The sequence below is a fragment of the Hypomesus nipponensis genome, chromosome 9 (genome assembly GCF_054491055.1).
Source record: "Hypomesus nipponensis isolate SF chromosome 9, ASM5449105v1, whole genome shotgun sequence".
Classification (NCBI taxonomy): Eukaryota; Metazoa; Chordata; class Actinopteri; order Osmeriformes; family Osmeridae; genus Hypomesus; species Hypomesus nipponensis.
Genome location: NC_140369.1, coordinates 9129453 through 9154960, shown reverse-complemented (window position 1 = coordinate 9154960; position 25508 = coordinate 9129453). Strand labels below are relative to the sequence as shown.

At 39.3% G+C, this 25508-nt stretch overlaps 6 protein-coding genes across 8 annotated transcripts; 2 read left to right on the top strand and 4 right to left on the bottom strand.

Annotated features, from left to right (window-relative positions):
* Positions 1-992: 992 nt before the first annotated feature.
* On the bottom strand, positions 993-7220 carry inpp1 (inositol polyphosphate-1-phosphatase). 2 transcript variants are annotated; one of them, XM_084705700.1, is made up of 7 exons: positions 7081-7220; positions 6903-6988; positions 3421-3626; positions 3262-3322; positions 2961-3164; positions 2688-2859; positions 993-2526 (listed from the first exon to the last, which is right to left on the bottom strand). In XM_084705700.1, exons 3-7 carry the CDS (start codon positions 3622-3624, stop codon positions 2019-2021), a joined length of 1149 nt encoding a protein of 382 aa, XP_084561826.1. In that variant the 5' UTR covers positions 3625-3626; positions 6903-6988; positions 7081-7220; the 3' UTR covers positions 993-2018. The 2 variants fall into 2 exon arrangements, with proteins under 2 accessions (XP_084561826.1, XP_084561825.1); XM_084705699.1 differs by having other exon boundaries at positions 6903-7207.
* Positions 7221-8031: 811 nt separating this feature from the next.
* Positions 8032-9177, top strand: LOC146272709 (protein S100-B-like). The gene is made up of 3 exons (XM_084705629.1): positions 8032-8191; positions 8609-8750; positions 8969-9177. Exons 2-3 carry the CDS (start codon positions 8622-8624, stop codon positions 9119-9121), a joined length of 282 nt encoding a protein of 93 aa, XP_084561755.1. The 5' UTR covers positions 8032-8191; positions 8609-8621; the 3' UTR covers positions 9122-9177.
* Positions 9178-9281: 104 nt separating this feature from the next.
* LOC146272708 (bile acid-CoA:amino acid N-acyltransferase-like) lies at positions 9282-12824 on the bottom strand. Its single transcript, XM_084705626.1, has 11 exons — positions 12640-12824; positions 11904-12113; positions 11722-11821; positions 11391-11587; positions 11133-11308; positions 10891-11007; positions 10735-10820; positions 10514-10607; positions 10348-10428; positions 10110-10245; positions 9282-9938 (listed from the first exon to the last, which is right to left on the bottom strand). Exons 1-11 carry the CDS (start codon positions 12698-12700, stop codon positions 9838-9840), a joined length of 1359 nt encoding a protein of 452 aa, XP_084561752.1. The 5' UTR covers positions 12701-12824; the 3' UTR covers positions 9282-9837.
* A 161-nt stretch (positions 12825-12985) lies between these two features.
* sys1 (SYS1 golgi trafficking protein) lies at positions 12986-15543 on the top strand. 2 transcript variants are annotated; one of them, XM_084705627.1, is made up of 4 exons: positions 12986-13265; positions 13786-14030; positions 14110-14177; positions 14301-15543. In XM_084705627.1, exons 2-4 carry the CDS (start codon positions 13869-13871, stop codon positions 14539-14541), a joined length of 471 nt encoding a protein of 156 aa, XP_084561753.1. In that variant the 5' UTR covers positions 12986-13265; positions 13786-13868; the 3' UTR covers positions 14542-15543. The 2 variants fall into 2 exon arrangements, with proteins under 2 accessions (XP_084561753.1, XP_084561754.1); XM_084705628.1 differs by having other exon boundaries at positions 12986-13435.
* Positions 15544-16229: 686 nt separating this feature from the next.
* On the bottom strand, positions 16230-20187 carry LOC146272706 (neuritin-like). Its single transcript, XM_084706336.1, has 3 exons — positions 19923-20187; positions 18696-18849; positions 16230-18002 (listed from the first exon to the last, which is right to left on the bottom strand). The coding sequence occupies exons 1-3, from the start codon at positions 19972-19974 to the stop codon at positions 17768-17770; spliced, it is 441 nt and encodes a 146-aa protein (XP_084562462.1). The 5' UTR covers positions 19975-20187; the 3' UTR covers positions 16230-17767.
* Positions 20188-20453: 266 nt separating this feature from the next.
* Positions 20454-23875, bottom strand: LOC146272705 (translocon-associated protein subunit alpha-like). Its single transcript, XM_084706335.1, has 9 exons — positions 23721-23875; positions 22894-23003; positions 22715-22808; positions 22498-22625; positions 22173-22307; positions 21878-21954; positions 21690-21768; positions 21340-21433; positions 20454-21215 (listed from the first exon to the last, which is right to left on the bottom strand). The coding sequence occupies exons 1-9, from the start codon at positions 23788-23790 to the stop codon at positions 21151-21153; spliced, it is 852 nt and encodes a 283-aa protein (XP_084562461.1). The 5' UTR covers positions 23791-23875; the 3' UTR covers positions 20454-21150.
* Between the last annotated feature and the right edge of the window lie 1633 nt (positions 23876-25508).

The window sequence follows — 25508 nt, the reverse complement described above, 5'->3', positions numbered from 1 at the left end:
TCAGCATCTCTGTCAGTCTTTGATATCAGTGCTCCAATGCTGTATGCACAATATGCCTGTCAAAACATTGAACATTTGACAAACAAGCTCTTTGACATGACATAATAGAAGGAGGTTTTCAAATAGGTATTGGTGAGTGTAAACAACGGTTTTCAATCCTGTAACATTATTGGCTTAACGGTATCATAAAGAATTTAGAACTACAGAGGGGTTCATCTGTTGCACCAAACTGCATGTCTTGCTAAGTTTCCTGGACATACAAGCCTAAAATATAAAAAGAACATGAACATTTCAGTCATTCAGTAGTACGAGATTATGCATACTGTGTCCAGGAAACAACCCCTTTCTGTATCAGAGGACCGACTGAAGCCATGTGAGCCAGTGCTCGGGGGATAAGTCTTGAAACACTATACAATGATTTGTTAGAAGCAAGATGTCAAGCCTGTAAAAGGCCTATAAAACCAAGGGCGTAAGACACCACTGCCTCTCCTCCCTTAAATTGTCAATATGAGTATAGCACCCAAACTTATTCCTCCATTCATAACCTGTCTTATGTTCAAAAGTCAAACATTTTGGAACAGTTTATTCATCTAGTTCATATTTAAAGCATGGGGTCAATCTCCATTCATGAATAGCACCTCTGCTTAAACATAACAATCTAAAATGAGAAAATTGAGATAGTTGGTTTGAGTTCAGTTCTATTGCACCTTTTTGTCATTCTGTGGTTGTTTGGTAAAGTGGGATAAAGGTCTCCTGTTGCACATGTTAATTTGCTCTCCTTGAGGTGAAAATGTTTGCAATGCAAGTGATCATTCGATATTTTTTTTTATGGAAGTATTATAGATTTTATTAAATCTTTATTTTAGGCTACAATGTCACTTGTGATGTTTAGATGTCTAATTGACTTAAGAATGTACATTATGGTATAAGTAGCAGTCGGAAGAAGCACGTGTATGAAGTGAGCCTGCTAATGAACGAGCCAACCACATAGATGAATAATGTTTCATTTTTATATTTCAAACAGAATATGCAAAAAGAAAATTGCAAAAAATCAGACAATCATCAGGGTTTAATGTGTATGTTCTCTGAGGGATGGTGGAGTTGTGAGTTGGCTAACAAGTTTAATTTAATGATAAAGCATCACTGTTTGGTTAATTTTCTGCTTTCTCTGGTTTTCATATTAAAGTTGATTTCCAAAAAAAGATTTTTAGATCTTGATGTTTTTTTCCGTCCTTCTGTTAACTTATAATATATGTAATTATATAGATACCTTTTAGAGCAACATTTTATTTTGTTACAGATGCATCTAAGGTCAACTCAGTAAAGTACTAGTAGCCGTACATCCTGTTACCTCAGATTGGTCTAATCCCAGTTTACTGTAAACCAAGAGTGAAGCTGTGGATGTTCCTCCTTTGGCTTTTTCTTTGGCCTGATGAATTCACAGAGCTTTGTGACCTGATGAATTCACAGAGCTTTGTTGAGGGGGAAAAAGTCTCTATATAGCCTGTATCTTACAGCTCTGCTCCATAAAAGGCATTTTCTGGACTTGCAAATTCTGAACTGGTTCATTTGATTCTTTTCTACGCTTGCCTTGTTCACACCAATTATTGTCAAAAAGGATACACTTATGGTACTTACCACACATCTTAGTGGGTTCCCATGATAAATTATTCAACATATGTATAGCAGATCATTGATGAAAGAGTTCCACATTATTCAAAAATGTTTTGCCATGTGATATATTACCTAATTACAAGTGAACTTGTAAATGCATATTCAACACATTTAGTCATTTAGCAGACGCTCTTATCCAGAGCAACTTACAATACAATGTGGGGATACATTTATCCCAAATACAGTAGTTTACAGTTCAATAAATGTTAAAATTTCTAGGAATATTCACATTTGCATATACATGTCTACAGTTTGAAAAATAACTTGAACATAATTGTTGATATAAAACACAGATATCCTAGCAGTCAGCAAGCCTAACCCTGTACTTAACATTGCCACTTCAATTAAAACTTGCCTTTTAGTTCCTGAATGACTATTTGGAGTAGTTTGCTGTCTAGATAGGCCACCAGGCCTCCCTGGTTAGCCCAGCGGTCTGCCCCAGGGCTCTCTGTGTGGGGTCGGTGGTAAGTCAGTTCTTCTTGATGACCCCTCTCTCCAGAACTGGAACGGAGGCACTCCGCCAGGTCAACAATCCCCCCTCCCAAAGCCCGGAGCAGGGCATGAGGGGCACAGGAGTCCCACTTGAAGGTGCTGCCTTCAGAGAGTACATAGATGTCAGCCAGACCCTGGATTACACACAAGATTTTGTAGCCTGCTCCAGAGGCATACATGAGCCTGTCTAGGCCACACAGTGGGGTCAGGGCCTCCTTCACTGCCTGTTTCTCACTAGAGCTCAGGACCACTGATATCCCCCCTCCTCCTGTGCTTTCTTTGGTTCCGTTTTTAGGTCGGTCCACTGAGCAGGCCTTGAAGCTCCCATACGACACACCCCAGAAATGCTGTCCCTTCCACCTAAAACAAGAACATTTTATAAAATGTATCACTGCCTATACAGTTTTTCTTTTTTGCCAACAATGAAAGCCACAAGATGCTATAAAAGTGTAATTATTCTCAAAAAGCAGATAAGTAGTTTTATATTCAGTCAAATGGTAAAGCTTGGGGCTAAAACGTACCCCCCTGTTGAGTCTTTGTGGTGGAAGGGCTGGTTTATAACACCCATGACAGGTTCCCCCGTGGCCCGGAGGTAGACTCCAATCAGAACCAGGGCACATTGCAGACCTGATGGAGACAGATGCCCCTCCACCAGCACCTCCTCACGACCCTCAATATACTGACTGGTAGCATCTAAAAACACACACAAAAGGTCACTGCATTTTAAAATGTTAAGGTCCAACTGTGATTTGCCATACTTTTTGCTTTTGGGCTAACAAAGGAATGGGCAGTACCAATTGGGTCTATCCAGATACCCAGGTCTGTGGGACTAAGGGGCATGTTGAGGGTCTCTGTGCTTATGTCTGTGATTGCCACTGGATCCTGGTGGATGGCCCGAGCCAAGAGAGATGCTGCCATATGGTCACCATCCAACACTGTAGCCAGGAGAGCTGCTGTCTCCTCTTCCGTAACACATACTGTTACTGTCACGCTCTCCCCTGGTGGCAACACACACTGTTAGTCAGGTGACAACAATAGAAAAAGAAAGGGGATGCTGGAGGTATGTTTTGTTGTTATTAAACTGTCATTACTAACCTAGTCCATTTTCAAACTTGTTTGACTCTTCGCCATGTATAAAGCCAATCATTTCATCAAACTAAACAAATAAGGGGAAGAATTAAGGCTTCGGGCTTAAATCACCCACAGTATATTGTAAAATAAAATGATGATGCTTCTGAAAATGTTATGCTTTACCTGAGTTCCAACATCATGGCGGATCATTTCTTGAATCACCACATCTGCCAGTGTCTTGAAGTCCTGAACAAACTTTTTGTTCTTGTCCTCTCCAGTCTTCTCTTGAACAAGCAGCTGAAAGAGAAGGGCCTCTTGTCTGCAGACCCGGGCCACATTAGCTGCTTTCTCAGCCACCCGCAGGAGCAGTTTCAGCAGATCAGCCATGACTGAGACATAAATGAAAGAGACAGACAGACAGACAGACAGACAGACAGACAGACAGACAGACAGACAGACAGAAGAAGAACATGTAGGAGAAGTTATGGGGGTATGGCAGGTGAAAGAATTGGGAAAGGGTGAATAATTCAAAAGACCTAAACACAGATTTGGTACTGCCCTTTAGGAAGGAAGGTCAGGTTGTGGTGTGTGTGTGTGTGTGTGAGCAACAGAGAGAGAGAGCGATAGAGGGGAGAGAGAGCTTTCGAAGGGGGAGACTCAACTCAGTTTTCAGAGCTGTTACCACCCAAGCGTAAATATTTAAATTCCCCCCGCGTTGCGAAAAGAGGGGGCGGCTTGGCCACAATTTTTTAAGACTGCTTTCAAGGTCGTACTATACAAAGAACTACATACAACAGCTTTGAATTGCAGTTGTTTGTGCTTGACTCTGATACTCCATTAGCTGTTGCTGTGGTATATAGGCCTCCAAAGCCACATAAAGACTTCATAATGGAATTCTCAGACTTTCTGGGGGTATCATGCCAAATTTTGAGAGATTTCTAATTGTTGGAGATTTTAATATTCATATATGTTGCCCCCTAAACTCATTTACTAAGGATTTCATTAATTTAATGGACGTTTTTGATTTAGAGCAATTGGTTACAAGACCTACACATATAAAGGGGCACACTCTTGATCTAATCTTGTCCCATGGGATACTGTTGAGGGATATTGAGATATGCGAACAAAGTTTTTCAGACCATAATCCAATTATTTTCAATGTGCCGTTAGCACTAAATACTATAAGTCTCCATAAAACTGCTCGTAAAGTGTGGAGAATCACTGCTGATATCTCTGCTATCTTTTCTGCAGCGCTTAAGGAAGTTTGTCACTTTCTTGAACTTGCTGCACCGGAACTCAGTCCAGATGAATTATTATATAATCTTAACTCCATCTGTGGTACAATCTTAGATGATATTGCTCCAATGAAAACAAAACGCCAAAAATCAATCCCTGAGCCATGGGTGAATAATACTACTAGGACTCTGAGACAGGCATGTAGAAGGGCCGAGAGGAAAAGGAAAAAGGACAAACTACAGATCTCCTTTGAGATGCTGAGAGACTCCCTTTTTAAATATCAGAATGAGTTAAGAGTAGCCAAATCAGATTATTTTTCTACCCTTATAGATAAGAATCATAAAAATGTTTAATGTTATTAATACTGTGCTGAACCCTGTTGGATCTATTTATCCGACTGAGTCAGTGGCTATGTGTGAACGGTTTAGCAATCTTTTTGTAGAGAAGATAGCGGGAATAAGACATAATATTAAACCAACCACTGGTGATCCAGCAGGTCGATTAAACTACAACGGCCTGTTCAGTAAGTTTACACCTGTTTCAATAACCTTTTAAAATGACATTGTGAAGAGGCTAAAACCTACAGGTTCACCACTAGATACTATCCCGACACGTTTATTTAAACAAGTGTTCAATGAAATGGGTCCAATACTTCTACGTTTTATAAACAAGTGCCTTGAGTTAGGGGCTGTTCCTGAATGTCTGAAACATGCATCAGTGCAACCCAGACTTAAGAGGCCAAATTTGGATTCCGCTGACCTAGCAAATTTTAGACCTATTTCTAATCTGCCATTTTTAGCCAACATTTTAGATAAAGTAGTACTGTGTCAGCTTCAAACATTTTTAATCGACAACAACATTTTTGATATATTTCAATCTGGCTTTAGAAAATTTCACTCCACTGAAACGGCTCTTGTCAAAGTACTGAATGACATTTTCTTGGCCACTGACTCTGGAGACTCAGTAGCGCTGGTACTTTTGGACTTAAGTGCTGCATTTGACACCGTAGACCATAATGTCCTGCTGTCTCGCTTAGAACACCTAGTGGGCATCAGAGGCTCAGCTTTACATTGGTTCCAATCCTATCTGACAAATAGGAGCTTTTCTGTTAACAGTGGTAACCATCGATCCTCCTCAGTAAAGTTGACATGTGGGATTCCCCAAGGCTCCATTCTGGCACCTATGTTGTTTTCTTTATATATGCTGCCCCTTGGCACTATTTTTAGAAAATATGAATTAATTATCATTGCTATGCAGACGACACTCAAATATATTTTCCTCTTAAACAAAAAAATAGCTTAGAACAGATGACTGCCTGCCTCGAGGACGTGAAAGCATGGATGTCTTTGAATTTTTTTTGTTTAAATGAGAGTAAGACCGAAGTTATGGTGTTTACACCTTCCAGTGTACATAAAACAACAAATATAGATCTGGGTGTTTTTGCACCATATGTTAAACCATATGTTCAAAACTTGGGTGTGGTATTGGATAGTGCCCTAAAGCTTAATAGACAGGTAAATCAAGTTGTGAAGGCAAGCTTTTACCTGCCAGAGTTCTGACAGGAACTCGAAAATATATACATATAACTCCTGTCCTTCAGAAACTCCATTGGCTGCCGGTGTGCCAGAGAATTGATTTTAAAATCTTGCTTTTAGTTTTTAAATCAATAAATGGGTCAGCTCCGTCCTACCTCTCTGACTTGCTGACAGCCCATCAACCTACAAGAGCTTTGAGATCTGCAAACGTAGGCCTTTTAACAGTTCCAAGATCGAGACTAAAGACGAGAGGAGATAGAGCATTCTCTATTGCTGCTCCAAGACTTTAGAATAGTCTTGCTCTGGACATTAGAACAGCGCCTTCCTTGTCCGTTTTTAAAGTGAGGTTAAAGACCTTTTTATTTGATGTGTCCTATAGGGATGAGTGTTGATGCAGTTGTTTTGTCTGTATGTATCTGTTGCCATATCATGTCAGTATGTATCTGTTGTGATGTTGATTTTAGCACTGTGTATAGCACATTGGTCAACGAAAGTTGTGTTTAGTTGTGCTTTATAAATAAAGATTGATTGATAGAGGTTGTGAGCTTGAGTTTTCCATCTCTAGGGTATATCTAAGTAGGCTATAGAATGAAATCAGGACATCTCTGAAAAATGTAGTTACACTGAGAAATCTCTAAAGATATTAACAAACACAGGAACAAATCACAAAGGTATGGGTGCTGGCGAAGGGACATAGAATAGCTTACTATTTTAAAAACAAATGGCTTATTGCGGGTATCTCGTAATGTGGTGTCAGCAGTGCCTGAACGTAGCCTAATAACGTACATGTAATTCATCACATAGTCTTTACGGCACCTATGAGCTAAAGCTATGCATGTCAGAATAAAAATACGAATAGGCACACACAAATAGGTGCAAAATAATTGCTCTCACCGAAAAGGTTCAGGCTGCCGCTAAAACGTATTGGTATTTCCTTTGCCCTTGGTAGCTGGCCTGTCGGTATCCAAGCTGCAAGTTTCCTGTGTGTCATGCAGAGCAAACGTCTTTCCCGCGTCGCCAAGAAAGCACAAAATGACAGTTTATACACAAATAGCGTTAATAAATGCCTTACTGTTAAAGGGAGCTGTGAACCGAAAAGTTTTAGAATATCTTTGGAGTGATTACGTCGATGCAGATGTTTCGTATTATAGGGGGGGGTGTAAATTTTCCTCTGAGAAGAAAGCTTCGTAGCCGATGTGGGCGGAGTTTAAAAAGCACACTCTATTGAATCTAAACATTTCTCATAGATTAAAAACCTTTCTCTAAAACAAACACTGAATACATTCAAATATGATTATGCAGCCCCAAACTGTGTAACATCAATCGAGTATGTGAAATTGTATATCTTTTATAGTAGTTTATCATTGAAATATTTTTGCAACATCTTTTCCACAGCTATCTTATTGCCCATTTGGAAGTATTGAGTCAGAGGTGTGTAGAAAAATCATTAATGCTGTAACACGAGTTTAAATTAGTTAACAATGGTCTTAAAACTGGGTTAGGCAAGAAAATTAGCGAAGCTAGCTATTTTAGCTTCTGTTTGACACGATTCAAACAACCCCCCCCCCCCCCTCTTCTAAGCCACTCCCACAAAACTAAAGTAACGCTATTGAGTGCAGGGGCAGAGTGCGCGCAGGTAGGTAGACAGGTAGACAGGTAGACAGGTAGACAGGTAGACAGGTAGCCCGTCCAATCATTAGTCAGAGTTCGGTTTAATTTAATTTGTTGTGTTTATTACAGTCTTGCGACGCCCACAGTTGTCGGATTGACTTAATATTACCGTCCAACCTTTATATGTATTGGTTGATATCAAGATTTGCCTAAGTTTACTGAGGCACATATGACAAAAAGTGGTTCTCAAACACATTAGATTTTAAATAGTTTTTCAGCCTTCAACAGATGTGGGAAGTGCTATTTCCTGTCCATTAAGCTAATGTCCATGGGATATAACTTTCTTCCCAGATGAATTAAACAGAAGATGATTTAAGATTGTCTAGAAAAGCCTCTCATTGCCACCGGTATCCATTAAGGATATATTAGCCAGAGACTATAGTCTGGTACCACGGTCCATTAGAACAGCAAGCTTCCCAGTGGTTTGCTACAGTCAAAAAGTCTCTCTACCAGGCTGTCTCTAGCAAGAATCTCTAGCTTACACCACAGAAAAGGAAAGTTTCCTCAAATAGGTAAGACCTTTTTGTAATAAAATTGGCATAATGAACAATAAATAATATTATTCTATTTAAATCACACCCACACCATCATTACATGATTCAAAATATGGTAATATAGTTTACCCGTGTTGATTTTTATCCATGTCTAACGTATACATATTTAAAATAATGTTTATATTTAACAGAGTTTATTGCCATGATTGCAATGATCACATCAGAAACTGTTTGCTTCTAAGCATGCAACCATTAGTGCCCGTGTGGCATTGTGTTAACATTAAGCCTGAAGAGGATGATGACTTTTATCATTACAATGAAAGTGTATGTTTTTTCAACAAATTGTACAGTAAGGGTAACGGTAAGGGTTTACTAAAAGGCACAAGTTAATAAATGTATATTTGAAATTAACTGAAAGAAAATGTATTCGTACAGATCTCAGATTAACATGTCAGACCTGGAGAATGCCATGATCACCATCATCCAAGTTTTCCATAAATACTCCGGCCACAAATGCAAACTCAAGAAATACGAGCTCAAAAATCTTATTAATAATGAGCTGAGTAACTTCATTACAGTGAGTAATATTCGGTCTATAATGAATGTATTACATGTGTGTAAGGCATGATGAACATCGGTGTACGGTATTAAACAATATTTTATTTATAAATATGCACTATTCAAAAATGGGATAAAATGACTTTGCTTCTGTCTAGAAAATCTGGGAATAGAATGAATGGAATTGCATAGTTTGACCTCCTACTCCCTTCCTTTTTCTGTATATTCCTTTCAAAGAAAATTAAAGAAGATGTAACTCTAGACGAGCTCTTTGCTGACCTCGACCAGAATCGAGACCTGGAGATCGACTTCCACGAGTTCATTGCCATGATTGCAATGGTCACAACATCCTGTCACGATCTATTTGCTTCAAAGCACCACACAAATTAGTGGCATAATGTGAGCAATAAACCTGAACAGGATGACTTCAGATTCTTACAGTGAAAGTGTGTATGTCTGTTTTTCAATGAGACAATGAAGAGTGTGCTTTTGAACACTCATGCAAAATCTTGTATCATCCTTTTTTAAAGAGATGTGAGTAAATTAGACATCAGGTTTGGGTTACTTTATTTGTACCCGCAGGTAGATTTTTTCAGACAAACAGGTATACTGTACAAATTCCTAACAACTTCAAAAATCAGAGCCAAAGTGACAGTTAGGGAACGGGTGTACCTCTTCCAAGTATTAAGTGACTATGGTCTGAATAGATTTTAAAATAGCATTGAATTTGAAGTGGGAACATTGGGGGACAAGTGGGAACATAACAAAATAAATCAAAATAGAAAAAAAATATATTCTGCGTTATCCTCCAGCTAAAGTTTAATTGACAGTAGTTTCACTAAAAAAGCAAAGGAAGAACTGTCTGGAACAGTATTGCTGGCTGGAACATAATTTGATGGAAAGTAGCTGGCTGCTCTAAAAATGTGAAATAGACATTCCACTGGCGCTGAGCTGTTTGTGTTGCTTAACACCTTTAGGATGGCGTCATTAGCTTACACGTTTCCTGTTCATGTTACCTATTGTACTTTTAATACACAAGATTTAACCAATCCAATCTGGAAAAAAGGAGTGGCATATGCTGAATGATTTCCCCTTTTCAGGGTTCTTCACCCTCTTAGATTGCATTCCATAAATTCCAAAATCCTTGTCCAGGCGTGTTCCTGGGCAGCAGCATGGGGAGCGAGGTGTCCCCCCCAGAGTGTTATCACTACAGTAGAGACAAGAAAAAGATCAATTAGAAAAAGAGAAAGGTCTGTCTCTCTCTAAAATAAGACAATAGCGTCTTACTCTCATCGTGTTTTTCTTTTTTGTACTTCACACTGTCAGAGATGTGATGTTATAGAAAACAATAAGGTCAAAGAAGGGGAGGAAAGCATACGCTTTTTTGGTCTGGTGGTCCACATAGAGGCTCGTGCATTTGGAGTATAGGGTGGCTCAATCAGGTGACCAGCACCTGGGTATGACAGACGAACAAGCAGGTGGGATTTTCCTGCAGCCTTAAGACTCTCCTCAATCTAGAGACAAATGTATAGATGAATAAATAGGATTATCTAGTTGAACAGAACAACCTCTCGAGTCTTTGGACAATAGGGTGGAGTCTATCACACATAAACAACCTCATTTGCGTTCTCCATTGCTGCACAGCTTAGGTCATCTTCGCCAACAATGTACAGCAGGGGGCAGCACAGGTTCTCAAGCTGCACACAGACACAGATGGGTGCTATTATGCTCTCTGATCATTTCTTAACCATTAAATATTCCCTTAGCCTAAATATACTATACCTTTACTTTGTTCTCTGGTGGTATATTGTTGGGTAAGGAAACTTCTCTGAAACTGACATACCCCTGTTCATTGAAACTCCAGTGCTTCTGATAACTAAACCAAAATGATGTGGAAAAAAACATGCCAACATTTAGAGCTTAAACACAGCATTAAAAAGTATGTAATACATTTATTCTTAGTAACAATTCAGAGATGCATTCTCATTTGTACAACTTCTCACCTTTCAAAGCTTTGGTTCCTGCTGTCATTATCTGATAGCTTGTTAAAACTACCAATTGGCCCATTGATACAAATCACACACCTGGGCTGAGAGAAACTGGGTGAATTAAATTAAAAGGTATTTCACATCGGACCAAGATATTTGGAGTAAACTTACACTGACACCAATCTGAGTGGCGATTCTAAGAGACAGGTAGACTCCAAATGAAAGGCCCATGACACCTATCCGATCCCCACACACCTGTGGATGTTCCTGTAGCAGTTTGAATGCTGCCTGACAGTAGAGAAACCAAGAATAACTTAATGAGTAAATAAACGGATTTTAACCTAACTGGCAACAATATGGGAAATACCAAACAAGAATGAAATACCTAGTGAGATACAAACTACAAATGTTACCCTAAAGTACTGGTCTCCCACGTTAATGCAGTTTAGAGGACCGGGAATGTCATTGTGACCAAAATAGGCAAGGGCAAGACTTGCAAAGCCTCTGGATGCACACAGGGCAGAGCGATATTCTACCAGTCCTCCACCCATACCCCATAGGTCTACCATAGCTGGAAATGGGCCTGGGCCTATGGGAATAAATCAGGGGTTATCACATTAGCTACTGCATATTCCCTTATACTTTCCTGTTTATAGCCAACCAATGCTCACCTGGGGGTAGGAACAAAGTCCCCACTATTCCGTTTTGTCGTATTTCCATTCTTCTGACACCTGGAGCCATGTACCAGCGTTCTACATTGACAGCTGCCAGCTCCTGATTATTTTTATTATTATCTTCAAATGTGACATGACCATCCAGAATAGATATTTGAATTGGGTAGGGTGTCTCAACATTCTTCTTTCTTAGTCTGTAGAACAGGAGTTCCATTGGAACTGTCAATATTACTTGGATTGATTTAATGAATTGGAAGAACTATCCAGTGTTTTTTGATTGTGAAATATAGTGTTTGTGTGTGAAATATTTAGTTTGTCTGTTACCCACCTCAGACCCTTTCTTTCCCCATGTGCAGGCTGCAAGCTCCAGAATAAACCCATTGGCTCACAGCCCACATATGAACCCCCCACAGACACATCCCTGGTCACTGTGAGGTTGAGAAATAGAGAGTAAGAGATCATGTGGACAGATTATGGCTTTTGAAATTTAAATTAAGTTGCATATCTCACAGTTAACTCTGCCATTCTTATCTGTATTGTAGTGGGAGAGTGTCTCCCATAGGTCACCATCCTCGCTGTGCAAGCATGCACGCATGGTGATACGACTGAATGGGGGAAGGTAACGCCCTTCTATGGTAACCTGCTCATCGATGAGGGATCGAGTGGGTGAAATGGTCAAAAAAGGTGCTGGTCTGCAGTTGCTCCCCCAGCGGATTATCGCTGAGGTGAAAAAAAAGGTACATTTTGAGTAGGCTACATGTCATATCAGTTACAGAATGCATATGTAAAAGTAACTTTTAAAAAGGTTGATACATATCTATATGTAACCAGATGGAAAATAAGACAACATTTCAATGGTGAAAATGGTTGTTAAAGTCCTTAATTCAGCGTATTGTAGATATAGGCCAAATATTAGGGCTCTCAAGTCTCACGCTCTCACGCAACACTTTGTATTTCTCACGCATTTCAACCATTACTCATGCTGAAAAGTAAGGAATAACTTGTCCCGGTATATACAATTAATAGAAGCGCATGCATACTCAGATGACAGTTGTGTCGAGTTATACAAAGTTTAATGCAAATCGCTCTGGATAAGAGCTTCTGCTAAATGACTAAATGAAAATCAGAAAACATGATCACCCGCCCCCACTCCCACCCCTACTTTGCACACATTTCAAAGTTGTATATGAACATATTAAAACTGTAATCCTCCGAATTACGGTCGTTATTTATATTTTTTCCTTACCCAAACCATGCTGAAGGCATATCACCTTCCTGTGGATGTTGATCCTTTTCAGAACATACATTTCAGAGTTTACACAGTTCTGGCGCACACACGCGCTTTTAGAATGATGGTTTCAAGTTACCTATGAGAAATGGTTTACTGTTTAAAATGAGCAAGTTAAGAACTTGTTTATTTATATTTTTTAGGATTAGTTGTTTTACCACCCTGAAGTAAGCAGGATCCGGTTTGCTCTACTAACCCGTACAATGGTATATTAAACGCTTATTATATTATACATTTTCTACATGCAGTAACCTTCGACCTATGTCTTGCACAACTTCCGATACATTCTGGACTTCACTGTGTCTTCTGCACTGGAAGTGGCGCTATAGTTAACGATAATAAATCAGTAAAATATACTTCTAAAAGTACTAAATCTGCCCACCGTTTGAGGCATAGACTGTCGCCCGTTTAAGAGTGGCGGAAAATTAGTTCTGCGTAGAACAATCACTTCCGGTTGGGTTGTTTCTGTTGACAGCTCACTTTGTTAGCTAGCGCTAGCTAGCTGTTTGGTCAATTATGTAGTCAAAGATATGAGAGGAACTTTTGAGATGTGATGTTGGATGATTAGTAACAGTGTACAACAGGTGAAGTTCACTGTAATTTTCTTCTCGAGCTGTGCTAGTAAGGAAGGAAGCTCACATGACAATCGATAGCCTTGGCTTGCGAGTGTATTAGCCATAGTTAGCCAGCCTGATTAGGACCACCAACACCAACCAGGCGTTTAAGCTAACATAAGTTAGCATCAGAAACACAGGTAGCTAGTGACCACGTTCGTACAGCTACTTTCGCCATATATCGTGTGTCAGTAACCGATTATGAACTAGGTTAGTTTAACGGGATAAGCTAAATCTAAAATAACTAGCTAGCGTTACCTGGAACGCTTTCGAATTGGTGTCAAAATTCTAAACTTTGGTAAATATTAGCTTGCTAGCTAGCTAGCGGCTGTAAAGACGCCCGTCAACTAAACTAGCTAGCCAAAACTAACTCGTAGTGGAACAAATTTGTGGTGGGACTGAGCTACAGAACCTTAGCATATTTGTCCAGTAATAATGTTTAATGCGGATTAAACGTGAAGTCTAAATAGAAAATTGTTTGTCATTTCAGATCCTAAACTGATTGCATACGTGTAAATACTCTGGTACAGTCAAGCAGATTGGGCGACCTGTGTCCCAACTTGCAGCTCTGAGATGGCCAGTCATTTCCGCAGCTACATCTGGGACCCAATCCTCATTGTGTCTCAGATAGTACTGATGCAGTGCATCTACTACAGTTTCCTGGGTTTGTGGTTGGCTGGAGTGGACAGTCTTGTGCAAACCAATAGGTCATTGGACCAGATCTTCAGCTATGAGGTAAGTCTGGAAAATGAATGATTGTTTAGTTTTGAAGTAATGGCATCAGACATGTCATGACATTATTCTGTACTTGCAGGTGCTTGGGTTTGCAACAATGCAGGGCAGGCTGTCAATGATGGCATTCATCTTGAACTCACTTACCTGGTAAGTGGATGAGTTACTCATTGATTGATCCACTAGCTATTCTTTAAACACCATGCCTCATGCACCATGCCTCTGACTCTTGTTTTTGCAGTAACTATAATGCACCTGCCTTTGTTTCCTCAGTGCCCTTGGTCTGTGGTTTTTCATCCGTCGTGGAAAGCAGTGTCTTGATTTTACTGTCACTGTGCACTTCTTTCATATGATTGGCTGTTGGATCTATAATGCACATCTCCCAGCAGCCCTTTCCTGGTGGCTGGTCAATGTAGCCTGCATGGCTTTGATGGCCGTGATTGGAGAGTACCTGTGCATGCGGACTGAGCTCAGGGCTATTCCTGTCAACAGTGGACCCAAGTCGAATCTTTGACCTCCACCTGAACCAATTCTGGCACATATTTCATCCTGTGAACTGTTCAACCTACAGGAATTGGAATGATGAATACCCAAATTAGTGATGGGAAGCAATTGATTTAAGTGGTGGAAGATTTGAAAATAATCTCCTATCAATGGATCTTGATGTGACTTTTAACCTTTTCAACTTAAAGGTTATGTGTAGGCCTTTTTTTTATTTATTTGAACCGATTGGAAAGCAGACTTAAGTGTGGAATGAACCTAAACTATTTAGATGGCTTCTTGTCTACCATAAGGGGTTATGATTGTCAATTAAGATGGTTGAATGCTAAATATCAAACATGTTTTGTTGTTCTCTACACTTATTAACACATTGTTTACACATTATTTAATCGTTTCTTTTGTTCGCTAAATCGTTTAATTCTTCAAATGGTAGAACGTTAACTTGATAAGTGAGTAACATGCAGGATTTTCATTCAGTCTTAAACCATGCTATAACAGGCAGGTGGTATGCATGCATTGCATTGTTACAGTCACACATCAAGTTCACACCAGTTTATTAGTGTTTTATCGCTATGCATGGTATGCTATACTATGCAGAACAGATGGCCACTCTGGGCGTCTGTCAGCCATCAGCAGTGTTCTGACAGGATGCTGTCACTGTGCATCTGTCCTTAAGCTTTCTATGGAGAACTCCCATGTAAACTGATGAAAACCTATCATGGTGTAAATATGTCTTATTTTCATCTGTCACCTTGATTTGTTTAAATCTGGATAATGCGGTGTTGTGTTTGCAAACCCTTTCTAAGGGATGGGCTATTTGTTTTAAGTCTCTTCAGTAAATTTGATTACATTGCACATGCTTCACTACTGGACATTTGTTTATACTTTCAGCAGTGAAAATGAAATGTTGTCGCTGTAACATGGTTTAACATGATTAAGTCAAGTCCTATTGTTTAAGTTTATTTTAAGGTCCAATGTGTAATAAAGCAAGTAAAATCTTTATAGCCTTAATGTATTTGGTGTAAGAGTTTTATTTCATTACGTTTGCAAGACAATACTATGCAATAAGACAATAGATTTACATTTTGAAATATAAATATTCACTGTTTATGTTACACCTATACCGTTTAATACAATAAGTTGTTAAGCACAAACATTGTAAAGGGTTTATGTTTCATTGTGGATAGCCTGAATGTCGAGCAGGCGGTAGCATAATGAGAGGCTTATACCACACATGGATACTTAGTTCCCTAAGGCCTAGCCCTGGGCCCTGATCCTTCCTGAAGCCTCTGCCTCTCTAGTCCAGGGCCAGGTGGGGGAGAACATATGGGATTGCACTAACGAGTGCCTGAGTGGTGGCTGGGCCTGAACAAGCTGGATCCAGTACTCATTATTAACACATTGCCACAAGGAGAACTAAAAAAGAAAACCTTGGTGTAAATGAATGTGAACCAGATGAGTGTTGGTCTCTGAAACATCAGATATTTGAATTTACATGCACATTTTAGTGTTAATGTATGTTTTCTGTCTAATGGATGCATGTTTTGTAATTAGTGCACTCTATGTACAATAATACATTTGAACATCTAACAACAACTGTGTGTAATGACTGATATGATCATATCGTATTTCCAACTTCATACTTTATTCATTCAAACACATTTCCATAAAATGTATTTTAATACAATACTTAGTGCAGGCTTTTGTAAATAGTGTAGGCTTACTTTGCAGCTGGTATCTTCAAGGGACCACATACATATTCAATTTGTACATTCAGTAGTGTAATAGTAGCAGTGGTAGTTTCCTGATGTATTTTATCTACAGCATACTGTATCTTCTGAAGTTCAATCAAAAATGCATTATTTGATATTTGGTGGTTAATGATACACCCTTAATATAATAATATGGCCATGTTCATGCTTTCTTTAGCTGCCTTTCACATATAACAGGAGATAATTCTCCCTCCCCAAATGTTAACCATACATATTGCTCATGCATTGGGAACAGCTCTGTTATTGTTCCTGCACTTACCACCAGACACAGATTGGTTGACAAAATGATACCATTTTCCAAAGCACAGGGGAGGAGTGGACAACCAGTGCAAACATGCTGGTTACAGTAGGGTGTCTCTGGATACTAATGGGTACCATCGTATACTGAGTATCAAATCTAACACCTAGACAGAGCATGCAGAGATCCATTCCAAGTACCGTGGGGAGGTAATAGGAGAACATAAACTGAATGTATGCTGTGGAAAGAATTGTGCTGAAACTGCTGGAGCAAATCATGCATTTATGTCACAGATAGCTTTATCAAACATTAGAGATTCCAGAGTGAGGATTAAGTCCACAAGGCCCAACGAGGCAAACATAAGTCACAGAGAAGATACAGTAACACTGTTGTGCTATAAACTACAGATGCATTCAGTTGCATAATTGAATCAATCAGTGTGATGATAATAATACAGCTTGACAACAACAAATCCTAACGCTTTATGTTCCATTGGAGAATGCATGTTATTGCATCACAAATAATTTGCACCTACTGTATGTGCAGTCAGTGTGCTCTGTGTTATTGTGAAGTTAAGTTTGAAGTAAAAAAAAAAAGATTTGGGTACTGTGAGTAAATAATATTAAATGGGCAGATGATGGTATATAGACTCATGAAGTAACACTGCACATTCACACACAATCACTACTCATGTAACCATTTTCAAGTCCAGGAAAGAAGGAAACAGAAGGTGTTCACAAAGCATAGAGGGAATATCAGGTCAGATAATTACCTGATATTTACAGCACCTACTGAAAGGGATAACTGAGAAAATGAACAATAATGGGTGACTTGTGGTATGTGAAATGCCTTTTTGGTGTCTTTATAGCAGCCATGCAACTCACCCACGAGGGGCAAATAGTTTGTGGGGACATATATTCAAAATCTAAACAATTGGCTTGATTGTCACTTCAAGAAGCATTAATTTTTTAATTGCTTGGGTGTGTAACATCAAAACTCACTTTTTGATATTAACTTCTATGGCTCTTTGCTAACATAAACTTGTGATTAACAAGTGCAACACTATTTACATGGCAATTGACCATGGCAAGACCCCAGAGCTAGAAATGTTTACATATCAATTGCGTTATGTGTCTGTTGACCCTTTAGATTTCAGCTGTGCTCACATGGACACCAACCCAGGAAATGTGAAAGTGCTCAGGATCGGCCCCGGAAGAGGCATCCTCCACCTATTTGTAGGACCAGGTGGGACCATTCAGAATCAACATACCCAACAGCAGCAGGGATACGGTGGGTAGAGGTGAGTGCAAACTGGGAGCAGAGCTGGGGCTGCACAGGTCAAAGAGGCTTCCCTGGAAGCTGATCTTCCTGGAATCCTCCCTCAGGGTCTCCCAGATGGAACCCACCTCCTCCTGACAACCAGACAGCGCTGTGAGGGCACATGTGTGGAATGCTTCCCAGTGGCTATGGCAAACAACAGACCCAGTGATCAGAACATCCTAAACCCTTTTAAAATGTTGGCATTTAACTGGGTTACCTTTTTCCATAAAAACATCATTGGTTAGCACGGAACATTATATTGGTTTACAGTGAATCTTGTTGTCATTCTACCATTTTACACCATCTTGCTTTAATGTAGCCTCAACATTTGAGCTTGGTGCTAGATGGGAATTTTTTCTTAGACGACAAGGCATCTGTAAGTCTGTAATATACTGTACTATGTTACTGAGATGCACACTGTAACAATGACAAAAAGATGGCCTCTGAATTACATTACTGCTGCAGCAAAGTCATAAATTATTCAGCACTGTGGCTCAGTGTTTCAGCACCATTTATTTCTGCTATCCTCCTCAGAGACTGAGGCATCTCTCCTATGTTCCTCCCTAACAAATATATATTTGTCCTTGGATTTCAACATGTTTTTATGCCCAGTGATAGATTCAAATCCCTAATCAATAAATAGACATGGAATTTCATGTACATGCCTCTAGTTAAACAAATAAAAACAATCCGTTCTCCTATATTTCCTATTCTTGTACGGCAAGCATAGATGCACAATATACACAAATAGATGTCACATGGATGTACATATGCACGCACACACACACATACACACACACACACCAAACACACGTAACGTTATCTATCATATATTACCTGCACACAGCCTCAACTCCTCTCTCGCTGGTTACATTCTCCTGGTAGTTATCCATGCTCTCCCCAAGCTCCAAGACACAGTTAGAGAAGTCCCTGTAGATATTCTCACACTTTACATCAGCCGAGGCTCCTGTCACTGCCAGGTACAGGAACACTAAAAAATATAAATAAATGGAAAAATCTGATTAATGAAAAAGCCAAGAATAAGGAGTATTATTCAATCATACAATCATACATGTCAGAGACACTTGGGAATTTTAACAACGGACAGCTTATTCATCTTGTTACCAACATGTTGGAATCATAGACTAAACCAGTAATGAGTGTCTTCTCAAAAAACTGGGGTTCTGCCAAAAGTAGGTCATTATAATCCTTTGTTGTTCTTGGAGTTAAAATGGAGCTATATCATCCCTCAGCCTCACTCAACAGACTTTAAAACTGGCAATTTACAGTATAATTTTTTACCAAACGGCCTCCATTCAAATCTTCAAACATGTAAACAAGTCACAAGACCTAAAAATTTAACATTTGTGATGTTGGTTCAATGTATAATTGTAGGATTCATTTTACAACTCGTTATTTTCTTATTATTTTATAGATCAGACTTTTACCAGATCATGGACAAGGCCACTCTTTCCGCATCAAAGAAATGTATGTGAAATTCACGTGTTGAGAACACAGCATCAGTCAGGGTGTGGTGGAGGGAAGACAGCGGGATATTATAAACAGTGGGACAGTCTAAATACCTGTTCTATAATATTTTATCTTCTATTATTCAAAGTATAGTTAATTTTCTCTCCTCCAATTTCAATCCCAATTATTTATTAGGCTATTTTTCAGTTTAGTAGATGAATCTTTTTCAGAGATAAGCTTGAAAATGTATGTAATATTCTCACTGGGTGGTCGTCATTTTAGTACCTACACTGCAATGCTGTGATTTGAATAAAATATTGTTTAGCCTATACAATAGGTTATTTCACCACCCGAGAAGTGGGGTGTCAATATAAGCCCTGCAGGGTCGCCTCATAATGAATCAGTTCTGAACTTCATCTCACCTCGGTAGGAAACGGTGTAATAAATGTTGTGCATTTACAGTAATGCATTTCCTCTCTATTTCTATTTATGTTGAAAGACAATGCAATAGCCTCCTCGATGTCGCACAACGTGGGCTATTTTAAGATAAACGACCGTTATATCAGAAACAGGTTCAGTAAATATCAACCTTACCTACTGCAATACATACACATAATCCTTGACTCTTCACCGACATAAATTCCATATCCCATATCAAACCCTGCGGAGGGTATCTCGCGCCATCTGTGGAATCCAACAAAGTCGCTCATAAATTTAGATCATATCAAGGCGAACAGAAATTGATCAAGTTACGCCATTTGAGACGTCATAAAATGTGATCCTACACGGAGACGAACGTTTTGTAGTTAAGTCAATTGCTGTCCATCTTTCGTTCGAAAATGTGTTTACGGTCCTGACTCTACCTGTCCCTGATGTAAGTTGTTTTTCTAAAGTAGGCGCTCTCAGAGATGCTATGCACTCAAGCTGTGCATTTGTGCCACCCCCTGTTTCTCATTTGCTGTCGGTGGACTAGCGCCTATGGATAGGCTATACATTTTTTCAACCGGATCCTTATCAGAAATGATATTTTCAGGTGACAAGTTCTATTTGTGCTATGGTATGATTCGTGATGAGAGTTAAAATGCCACTGTAAAAATGATGACGCATCTCAATTAGGACAACCTGTACAACCCAAAACATATTTTATTTGGTTGAAAAAAAATGTGTGTAAAGTGTTTAATGGCTGATAGGCCATGTGACCTGATACCTTGGCAGCACTACATCAATTAAACTGAGCAAACAACTTGGCTTAAAACCTGATGGCCTTCCACACAATAGCCTGGAATACAACATATAACACACGTAGGTCTCTGCAGTAAAAAAAAAATCGGAAAACTCAACAAACCGAGTTTTTGGAAAAATTTTGTATGAAAACAATACTGCACATCCTGAGCCTTCAATGACATCACAGTTTAGAAATGGATGACAAAATATTTCTACTTACATTATTACATTAAAATCATGTAATTTTTGTTTCTAGGGCCTACAAGCTCACAGGTGTCACATGGTGTCTTCAATGAGTCAACACAGTTTAGTTTACACTTTCTTTTACTTATCAGTGATTCACAAACTGAAAGATCCTTTTTAAAAAGTTGGTTAAAAGTTAGCCAATGTCCAGTTGAAGACATGTCTGAATGGACACATCGCAAACCCTCGTGTCATCTGTCCAACAAACAACAACACAGATACATTTGCTTCAAGTAAGGACATAATACTTGTTTTGTGACTGGGTTAGCCCAAGGCTGAGGGAGGCCAGGTTGTTGGAGCTAATGAAGACATGCCTGTGTAAAGGACATTGACGAGGATTGCTGCTTGGAGTAGCTTATTGATCTGTTCCAGCAGCTCTCTTGGTGCGTTTCCGTGGGGAGGCTTTAGGGGATGCCTTGTCTGTAAACAGTTGACAATAGATATTTGTTATCCCTCTACATTTAGCCAGAAAACATCCCCTTACTTTGAAAATCTTTTTGAGAATAATTTTTGATATTAGCCAAGGGTCTACGTGAAAACATACTCATGACATTGAGAGTCTCCTGGGGAATCCAGCTGATGTCCACATCATTCATTCCACCAGTACCAGTCTCTACTTTCACTGGGACTCTCTTCCTCTGTACAAGACACAAGCCAAAGGTAATCAATACTTTAGTAACTGTCTTTTCTGCTTTGTCTGTCTATTGTGAGCCTTGTTTTATAGTTGCTCTGTAATTCTGATTCAAAATCTGTATTTTTTCCCCCCGATTCATTATTACATACACTGTACCCTTAGTTTAATCCAAAAAGAAAGATTGAATGTGAAATCAAATATAGTCAGATTACCATGTAACATTATCAGATATAACATGTACATCAATCAATAACTCTTACCGTCCGAGACTCCAGCACTTGGTAAATACCAAAAGCCATGAGGATGATCAATCCAGTGAGGAATATGTACATGAACATTCTGCAAGAGTTACAAAAAACAATGTCATACTACTGTTAACAGTTTTTTAAATGACCTTACATATATTTAGCACATTCACTAGAATTTAGTAATAAAAGTAATTACTTACGTTTCTCCATCCAGCCCCTCCTCCAGCTCAGTGATGGTGACAGTCTGGTTGTAAATGGCTGTCTGGAAAGTGTTGCCCTGAATAACAGTGGAAGCTCAAAATTAGTGCCTCAAGCCATGCAATCCAGAACCGGTCTCTGTTCAGAAATTGGGGTTATCTTCAAATACCTACACAAGTGCTTCCTAAAACAAGCACACAGTGAATGTTGAAGGGGCATGTAACAAATCAGTATCAGCAACTGTGATTTCAAGAAAACTAAGGCTTTGCATTCAGGCCCAATGTGATGTGGCTTTACCTCGCCATCCTGGTAGTTGAGGAGAATGACAAGACCAAAGGGCCGTCCAGCCATAGGCTGAGCTGGGATAAAAGAGTACTCAAAGGAGGCCTGCTTCTGGGGCTGCACCACTGTGCTGAGCGGCAAGGCTGTGAACTACAAAACAAAGCAAATAATAAAGAAGCTGGCCTAGTGTTTCCAGTAAAAAATAAATTGAAAAAACGTTACAAATGAAAAGCATGCCCATTATGAGATATGTGAAAAGGGAAAAACAAAGGAAAAGATTTGATATTGTTTGTTGTTTAAGTTCATATCTGAAGTCTTAATATGAGTAAGGCAGACTTACGTTCTGAATGTAGAACTGGAAGTCCTGAGGGTAACGGAACGAGGCCTCCAGTGAATGAACCGTAAAATCCTGGCTTCCCTTGTTGGTGAAACCCACCAGGAACTTAACAATTTCATTAGCTGGGAACTCTGGATAAAGTCAAAAATAAGAAATTATACAATTAATTTAACATGCATACGTGACATGCAACGTATGCTAAATTTCTTAGAGGACCAACCTTCGCCAGTCACAAAGATGATGGTGGTGTCAGCATCAGGATGGAAGGTTACATCAGTAACAGCTGAATCTTCATCCAAATCATCTTCAGTTTCCTACAATAATTATGAATGAATGTCAACATGAGCAGGAAAACAAATGAATCAAGCGAGTAAGTGAGATGAAGCTTAGAACACTTACCAAACCCACGACCTGATCTTCCTCAACAAGCACTTCATCTTCCTCCTCCTCTTCCTCGTCCACAGCTGCATCTGGGGCTACATCCTCAACATGATCTGCAGATACCTGACCTGTGTCAGCATAGATGAAGCCATTAGAAGTGTAGCGCAGCCATCACGTTACTAAATATGGTTCAAATCTTTGTGCATATCCCACACTCCAGAACCGGCACTATCGGGACATTTGGTGCTGCCCCCTAAACTCTGGCAAGTTCCAACTTACTTGCTTTAGTCTACCATGTACTGTATCTTACAGATGCATACATTGATTTTTATAAAGTATGCAATGCAGACTTATTCGCCCCCACAAAATAATGCAAGATAGGCTATTCGAATAGTTAACTAAAAATGATACTCTTATTTTTTTAGAGCGCAGCGCTTTCCGTCTGTGGTGACGTGTCCCAGGATTTAGGAACGCCATTAACTTGACTTGCACGATAACATAATTTTTATTTATTTAATTAGGTTATGTTCAAAGCAAAATAACGTTTGTTCTCAAAACTTCACTTACGATACGATAACGTATTCATAATTTCAGGCGGAAAAAAAGTGTTGCAGCTCCTACCTTGTTCATGATTCAACTCACAGGTGCTGGAATCTAAGAATTATCTTGGCCTAGGCTACATTTACATTGAAGGCTATATGTTCAAGACTGATTTAGTTGGCTACTTTCACCATTGTTACGGAATGAAAACTTTATTAAATGCCACGTCGATGTTAACTCTATCAGAATCTTCCAGCAAATACACATCTGGTCAGAATATATTCGTATTACATAAATATACATACCAGTGGCTATCAATCCACACGGAAAAGCCAGAAGAAAAATAAGTAGTAATTTGGAATGAAAATCAATCATTTTTATTCTGTCTTAGAACGTTGTAACTTGTACACATCAGCAGTCAGAAAGGAAAGAAAAGTTGAGAAGAGGGAGGGATAAGAGAATCTCAAACACGCCCCCTTTGCTTTGTAAAGTAGTCTGAGGCCCTTTTACTCCTGTGCTCAGGCAACGTCTCTGGGCACCACTAGGGGATCGGCTTGATTCAATCATCCAAAAACAGTAGTCTAAAGTAAACTGATTGGAGAAAAACGAATTCTTCATATAAAGCAATGGTTTCTTTAGTGTACTATCTTCCACTACGCTTACTCCACACTGATCGCTTTAATGGTAGGCACCTAGCCTATCATAATCACAATGACATTCAGATGTTGGACCGACATCTATCGACAAGGTGTCGCTGTTCAAATGGTTGCCATATTGTTCAGCAAATGTTAGAGCCCAAACACTAACCATAGCATTGGGAAGCCATCAGAACAGCGACCCCTGGTAGATTGTTGTATTTTACATTTAGTGGACGCTATTATCCAGAGCGACTTACAGTAAGTACATGGACATTGTCCCCGAGGCAAGTAGGGTGAAGTGCCTTGCCAAAGGACACAACGTCATTTGGGACGACCGGGAATCGAATCGGCAACCTTCTGATTAATAGCCCGATTCCCTAACTGCTCAGCCACCTGACTGTTTAACAATAAACATAGTATGTAGATGAAACAAGTCGAAATACAAAAAGGAAAGATTTACAAAAAGATACAAAAAAACATAATAAAGAATACTATAAGAAAGGCCTACTATTTTTTTTAAAGTGTACAATATGACATACATAAATGAAGAGCCGTACAGGATGTGCCAAACAATTCACAGTATGAGCAATGTGCAAGACTGTAATCCAGAAGTGCGTTAATGTAACGCATTTGTCAGGAGTGTAGGTTACATGTTAACGTATGTCAAAGTCTATGTCGGTGGGGGGGGCTCAAGCCTTGTTAATGAGGCCAGCTGCGGATGGGAAGAAACTGTTCTTGTGGCGTGAGACTTTGGTCCTGATGGACTGCAGTCTCCTGCCGGATGGAAGTGTCTGAAACAATTTGTGACCAGAATTAGTATAGCTGTTGGGTAATTGTGGTAAGCATTAAAAACTTGGAACTAGCTACCATTTGTCGATGTCATTGGAGGTACAAAACACATTCAATATAAAAATGCATTAACAGTGTTGTGCTCTATCCACTGTTCTTTATTTTAATTGAATGTATTTATTAATATCATAGCTGCTGCATCTAATTGCACCACAGCAACTTTAGACTCTCAAGCAGATGCAGCTCTGGCCTACTTTATGTCTCATGATAAGACTCATTATCTTCTGTCTTATTTTCATAGGAAGAATTGTGGTTTTCTGCAGATTGCTTGCTGATGCACAAGAGCTTCTGTTGCTGACATCCTGTGTTAAACTTCCATTAAAGGCTCATGTTGGTAGGAACCTGAATAAAATCTACATTTTAATTAGTCTTTCAGAATCAGCGAAGGGTATTATGACAGGCACTTGTAATAGAACACAAACAACGGGTACGTACATCATGTCTTATAAGATTGTTTGACAATCTTCATTCAAATGTTTCCTTAGATTTCAGTTATGCTTGATATTTAAAGAGATGCTCAAAGAAAGAAATGCTCAATAAATTAATGTCAGATGTGAATTCTGACTAATATGTGACATTTATATACATTTTGATGTGTTTTTTGTT

What these genes read in the sequence shown, in the direction of transcription:
- sys1 (XM_084705627.1), top strand. Translation starts at nt 13,869, where the DNA reads ATGGCCAGTCATTTCCGCAGCTACATCTGGGACCCAATCCTCATTGTG. An exon ending in ACCAGATCTTCAGCTATGAG is followed by an intron (nt 14,031 to 14,109) that starts GTAAGTCTGGAA and finishes CTGTACTTGCAG; the next exon opens with GTGCTTGGGTTTGCAACAAT. An exon ending in ATCTTGAACTCACTTACCTG is followed by an intron (nt 14,178 to 14,300) that starts GTAAGTGGATGA and finishes TTGTTTCCTCAG; the next exon opens with TGCCCTTGGTCTGTGGTTTT.
- LOC146272709 (XM_084705629.1), top strand. Translation starts at nt 8,622, where the DNA reads ATGTCAGACCTGGAGAATGCCATGATCACCATCATCCAAGTTTTCCAT. An exon ending in AGCTGAGTAACTTCATTACA is followed by an intron (nt 8,751 to 8,968) that starts GTGAGTAATATT and finishes TTCCTTTCAAAG; the next exon opens with AAAATTAAAGAAGATGTAAC.
- LOC146272706 (XM_084706336.1), bottom strand. Translation starts at nt 19,974, where the DNA reads ATGGAATTTATGTCGGTGAAGAGTCAAGGATTATGTGTATGTATTGCA. An exon ending in ATGTGTATGTATTGCAGTAG is followed by an intron (nt 18,850 to 19,922) that starts GTAAGGTTGATA and finishes TATATTTTTTAG; the next exon opens with TGTTCCTGTACCTGGCAGTG. An exon ending in GGAGTTGAGGCTGTGTGCAG is followed by an intron (nt 18,003 to 18,695) that starts GTAATATATGAT and finishes TGTTTGCCATAG; the next exon opens with CCACTGGGAAGCATTCCACA.
- inpp1 (XM_084705699.1), bottom strand. Translation starts at nt 6,999, where the DNA reads ATGACACACAGGAAACTTGCAGCTTGGATACCGACAGGCCAGCTACCA. An exon ending in GCCATGATGTTGGAACTCAG is followed by an intron (nt 3,323 to 3,420) that starts GTAAAGCATAAC and finishes TTATTTGTTTAG; the next exon opens with TTTGATGAAATGATTGGCTT. An exon ending in CACAAAGACTCAACAGGGGG is followed by an intron (nt 2,527 to 2,687) that starts GTACGTTTTAGC and finishes TTCTTGTTTTAG; the next exon opens with GTGGAAGGGACAGCATTTCT.
- LOC146272708 (XM_084705626.1), bottom strand. Translation starts at nt 12,700, where the DNA reads ATGTATGTTCTGAAAAGGATCAACATCCACAGGAAGGTGATATGCCTT. An exon ending in GACTTTGTTCCTACCCCCAG is followed by an intron (nt 11,309 to 11,390) that starts GTGAGCATTGGT and finishes TTATTCCCATAG; the next exon opens with GCCCAGGCCCATTTCCAGCT. An exon ending in CCACTCAGATTGGTGTCAGT is followed by an intron (nt 10,821 to 10,890) that starts GTAAGTTTACTC and finishes AGTTTCTCTCAG; the next exon opens with CCCAGGTGTGTGATTTGTAT.
- LOC146272705 (XM_084706335.1), bottom strand. Translation starts at nt 23,790, where the DNA reads ATGATTGATTTTCATTCCAAATTACTACTTATTTTTCTTCTGGCTTTT. An exon ending in TCCAGTTCTACATTCAGAAC is followed by an intron (nt 22,308 to 22,497) that starts GTAAGTCTGCCT and finishes TTTGTTTTGTAG; the next exon opens with TTCACAGCCTTGCCGCTCAG. An exon ending in GGAGACTCTCAATGTCATGA is followed by an intron (nt 21,216 to 21,339) that starts GTATGTTTTCAC and finishes AACTGTTTACAG; the next exon opens with ACAAGGCATCCCCTAAAGCC.